General features: G+C 45.9%; 1 protein-coding gene across 1 annotated transcript; it reads right to left on the reverse strand.

Moving 5' to 3' along the window:
* Positions 1 to 620: 620 nt before the first annotated feature.
* On the reverse strand, positions 621 to 2,598 carry LOC119103423 (larval cuticle protein LCP-22). Its single transcript, XM_037226952.1, has 2 exons — positions 2,540 to 2,598; positions 621 to 1,509 (listed from the first exon to the last, which is right to left on the reverse strand). Exons 1-2 carry the CDS (start codon positions 2,546 to 2,548, stop codon positions 1,210 to 1,212), a joined length of 309 nt encoding a protein of 102 aa, XP_037082847.1. The 5' UTR covers positions 2,549 to 2,598; the 3' UTR covers positions 621 to 1,209.
* Positions 2,599 to 5,339: the final 2,741 nt, after the last annotated feature.

Here is a 5,339-nt window from a genome sequence, read left to right on the forward strand (position 1 = left end):
CAGCACCTTCATCGTGCCACCACTGCTGTGCTGGCCCTATGATGGCATTGCCGGTCCTCCGCCCCACAAGCCACCAACGATTTTTAAGTTAAAAAGACTGCGCTAGACAGTGCAACTCTCTATTAAGTCGATTTGCTCCTCAATGTGTCATCGTTTCATTACGTCCTTGTAGCCAGCGCAACATTGATTGAGAGCCAATTGGCGGCCGTTATATCTGGATATTTTGCTGACGAACGGCAGATATGAACGTATCGACGATTATAATTTTATTGGTCTTGATCGCCCCATGACTTAAGGATTAGAAGGATTTTAGGCGTTATTATGACGTCATGCACGCCAAAGTGGCTTTGAAACACTGCCCCATTTTCGCGGGCTTGTAGCTCAGAAACTAGAGGCGCGTGGGCCTTAAGAAGGGTGGGATTGTCCACAGCACCGAGGGGCCTCCGAGATGGGTTTACAGTTCAAAACCCAATATAAATGTGGAATGCTCGCTTTAAAGGAAATGCTCCACACTTGCATAAAGTGAAGCACTAAAACTGATGAAATGTGCTCACATATGACTGAGATCATTTTAAGTGCAAAATTGTTGAAGCTACAGCACGCGATGAACTATGTGTTTGTGAAATGGTATGTATTGTACAGCTGGAAAACATAATGCATGGTAGCTTCCCCACCTCGTCATTTCCGTGCGAACCAATAGCTTGCTTTCTATAGACATCACCAACAATTCCGGTTTATACATATATAAAAAATATGCGCTTTTATATTTAAGACAACTTTGTGGTAAACAGAACACAAGTGAGATGAATTTAGATGCAAATTATCCGCCAATACCCGCTAAGTATCGGCGGCAAAGCCGAAACCAGCCAAAAGCTATGCAAGCGCGCGGGATTGCCGGCTCCCTGGTTTAAAACCGCCCACACTGGTAGGTATGGTGATTTCAGCGTAGCATTCTTGCCTGGACGCACCAATAGGCAGTAATTTTCTCATGCAAGTTGTATTCGCACGAATTCAGTACCATCATTCGTCAAAACAAGCTTTTTTGCGACCGCGATGACCGACCAACAAAGCTGAACGCGATGTCAGCACGAGGGCTTTTCACTACTTCGCGTATTTCAACCGTGAAGATAGCATGCTCCTCTCTTCAGCGTGCTAAAGTTGGGGATTTCAAATGGTCATACAACGTTAGGGACAATGTGAGCGGACGCATCACTGGGGCGCCACTGGAATAGCGTCTCCAGAGGGCTGGAAACCGTTCTCATCGGCGACCCAGTTGATGGTGATGGTCTGTCCTTCGGGTGTCTCGAAGCTGTAGCTGCCCTGCATGGCGATGCCGACCTCCTCGCCGATATTTTTGGGCGCTCCGGAGGTCTCCACGGAGATGGGGTCGGTGGTTTCGAAGGCGTACTGGAATGAGCCGTCCTCGTTCTGCGTGCTGTCCATGCGCAACAGTTCGGCGGTGTTCTGGGGCGCCGCCACGGCCACCGCAACACACAGGCACAGCAGCAACTGGAAATGTGCCATGGTCAACGAAAATGCGAAAATGCTGGTAATGGTGCACGCTGCAGTGACGTATGAAAGTGAGCCTGCGTTGGCAAGTATTACAGGTCACGTGTTACTAGGGCGATGAATGCTATTGATCGGCAGAAGGATGGATCACCAGAGGCGCACATCATGCTGTCTTTTCCAGCAGAAATGTAACTGTACTCATTCAGCAAAGCTTAAGACGGTTCTCGGCAAGTGACAGCACGTATAGTGGGTCACCTGCTAACTCCAGCATATTTTTGTCGGCATTGGCGTCATGGTAACGATAATTGGGGTTATCGGGCGGGTAGGCGTCAAAGGTCGTTATTCCTCCATAACGAGCGCTACCCATGGCTACATTTCAACTAAAAAAAGTCAATAGAAAACATCACTTCGACAAGACACAAAACCACCTAACCTCCGTTTAGAAATCACATTTTAAGAGACAACACTGAGAGAAAACAAAACATGGTAACTATAGTGCACACAAGCATTGGCAATCGAACGAAACAGCCAGCAAAATGTTCCACATAGGTTCAAGGGAAAACGTTTTAAAAAATCCAGGAGACATTAAAAAAAACAGCAAACCGAACAGCAGGTACACAGGAGGTACCATAAGTAACCGCCACATGGAGATGCGGCGGGTAAGGGAGGCATCCGCATCGGTGTCAGTCATCAGTTCGTCACCTGAGACTCACGTAGACAGACAAGTAAAAGAAGAAACCGCACCAGCGAACCAATACTTATTTAAGAACAACTTCTTTATGGCATTATCCAACAACTGATGACCCCTAGATCATACGGCACCTATGATAACTGTCATAAAATCTGAAGTGTCCTCGATAGTTGAGCAGGTTTGTTAGTCCCAAAGCAGTTAAGTGTGCCGTATGTCATACTCAGAGGTGGGATAGGGTTTGGTCTTCGTTGCGAATAGCACCAATCACCGCCCTGGTCGCACCACAAATGTTGAGTTCACAAACACAATCACACAAAACGTATTGCGGGAGGGGTTTACCAGCTTCATGATGGGAGTTGTTCCGTTCGAACTGGTGCTCAACCAAGGGTCTCGCGACATTTTATATCCTACGAGAGCCTGGCCTGGCCCCCGGCTACCTTCAACCCGCACTTGACACAAGGCGTGTTATGCAAATGACACTGCAGGGACAGGGCACTGCATTGGTTGGCGCCCATCACGTGACTATCCGTTGCGTGGCCACTGATTTGCATGCCAGAGGGCCCCAGCTAGACACCCTATCCGTCTCCCGGCGGGCCAAGGTGAGACAAAAGGAGGAATGAGCTATTCGGCGTCGGCAGGTGGGTAGGCGGAGTTCCCAGCCAACTGACATGGACTATGACGATGTCATCGAGGGCAATTGCAATGGCTGCCGTTTTCCTACATGTACTTAAAACCCGTGGCCTCGTGGACAAAATCAGTGAACGTGCATATTTTTGTTGAAATAACACATGCGTCAAACCCATCAAATATAATAGCCACAAATATACAGCATAGCAGCAGACAACCACAGCTTGAGAGCTGTGGCGCCAGCGACTAGCACTGACTTATACATTTTGAGACGATGAAATCCCAAGAAAAGAGGACATTCTAGGCTGGAATAGTCTCACAGGATTGTGGAAGAAGTTGCGTTGTAGTTATAAAATGCACTGCAGGTAATTTTAGTTGAACAGGTTATGCATTAAGGTTGCTATGCAAATGGCATATGGTGCAGAAATCCTGCATTATAAATGTTATGGAGCTGAGAAACTTTATCTCACTCTGGCGATCGATCCTGCATTGTATTTGTAAGGACAGGCCAGCAGAAGGTAGGCAGGTAACACGAGCATCAGTCAAGTTATCATGTTCTCCTGTAATAAGGGTATACTCTTTTGGGGGATATGACTTTGAAATGATGAAGAGACATCAACGGCTTGCACATTATCTGAGACGTTTACACCTTGGAAGCCGTCGTTCGCAATGTTTGGAGCCCTTCCTTCGCAATGCCATGCTGTTCCGTGCCTGTCTACGTAGCTGGCGTGCGCAAGACATACCTATTATTCACATACTGCTGTGTTAGGCTCACGCTTGTACGCAGAACTACCGTGCTCGGTCCGTGCCTAGCTGGTTACCATGAGTGCCAGGCCGAGGACGTTCATGTTTGAGATGCTTACGTGTGTTGCTATTCTTAAAGTGAGTTTTCCAATTCTGGAGCAAATTTTTTAAAAAAACATACTCCAGTGAAACCTCAGGACTCGCTACGTCTGTTATCGACATTGAGCGATGTCACTGCATCGCCTTGAAGACATAATAAGGACATCACTTTTAATTATTTCTGAGTCCAAATTACCCGCCGTCATAACAACCACCGTTCGCACCTCTACTGGCGCGGATGAAAGAACGGTTGTGATAAACCCAGCGGGCAGGGGCCTGTTACCGAGAAGCGCATTGCTTAAAGTTTGAACCAGTGTGTCATATGGAGCATGTGACAGTCCCATTCCTAACGCCGAAGTGCGCCTCTTAAAGAGCCATTGTGGTTAACGTCGTAGGGCGGAAAGCATAGCCATGGCGTAACGTTTCGTTGAATTCGCAAGAAAATAACTTTATGTTCGCACATATTTTTGACTTAACAGCGTGTTTTAAGCATCCGTAGCGTGTACTCCACAAACAGTTTGACACATTGGTGTATTCAAATCAGAGCAGTAGAATGCCGGGTACTCCAAAGTCTTGACTAGTAGGTATCGACACATCCTACAAGCATACCAGATCGGGATAAAGATCAGACTTGAGATGTGCCGAAAGTTGGCAGTGCTGTGCTAGCGGTATTTTGGATATGCTTTATGCTGCTGCTGTGCTGTGCTTTATTCTTGTTCCTTTTCAATGAAGGAATACTTGACTATTGTTGTCTGATTGACCGTTGAATATTCAAGATATGCAAAGATAACCTAGCACCACTTTCTACAAACGTGCTACCGCCCACTTAATAGGCCAGGCAGCAATTATATTCAGCACTGTCGCCTGATCATGTAAGGTACATTCATTGACACATGAATGACACTGTAAGATAGAAGAAAGAGATACCTGTTGTAATGTTGTGCACACAAGTGATACGACATTTCATCAAAAGAAATACCAGCCTGCACTGTTAAGGGTTGAATACCCGATGTCAAACACTGGCGAGTTAAAAACGTCCGGCATAATTCAGTTCATTCGAAATTGCAAGGTTATGTCCTTTCAGATCAGACGCATTGATATGTGAAATTTATTGGCGGCCTGCGCTGTCAGCTTCCCCCGGCCACCTCCACCCAAGGTGTGTTTCTTATTGAGTCTGGAACAATTCGTTTTGACCAGAGCTATTTTTATCTTGCAGTTTTGTTTCATTCATTCAATAGTCCAGCCAATACCATCAGATGATTTTCAAAGTAGGTGATATCACCATGCGGCATGTACCTCCACCTTACTTTTTTGTAATTTGCTGGCAACAATAAGAGAAATTCAAACCAACAGTCGCTGCGACATTTCAACAAGGCGGGGAGGGAGGCAGAACCCCATTACGAAATCCCAATGCAATTATCTGCAATACATACCTTCTATTAAACGGTAACCTGTGCTTGGTAAATATATCAAATGCAAGTAACAAATGTGGTAGATAATGGGTGCAATGGTTTGGATTGTATCCGAAATTACTAGTTGTTCAGCCAGATAACGGATCTTTGTCATTTATGCTAAATATTATGCTGAAACGATGAGAGCTTTCAAAATACAGGGCTTACAATTTCATTATGATGTTTTAGAATGTTTGCTTATCCGAGGGAGGATTTCA

The sequence above is a fragment of the Pollicipes pollicipes genome, unplaced genomic scaffold (assembly GCF_011947565.3).
Source record: "Pollicipes pollicipes isolate AB1234 unplaced genomic scaffold, Ppol_2.1 Scaffold_5724;HRSCAF=6776_pilon_pilon_pilon, whole genome shotgun sequence".
Taxonomy (NCBI): Eukaryota; Metazoa; Arthropoda; class Thecostraca; order Pollicipedomorpha; family Pollicipedidae; genus Pollicipes; species Pollicipes pollicipes.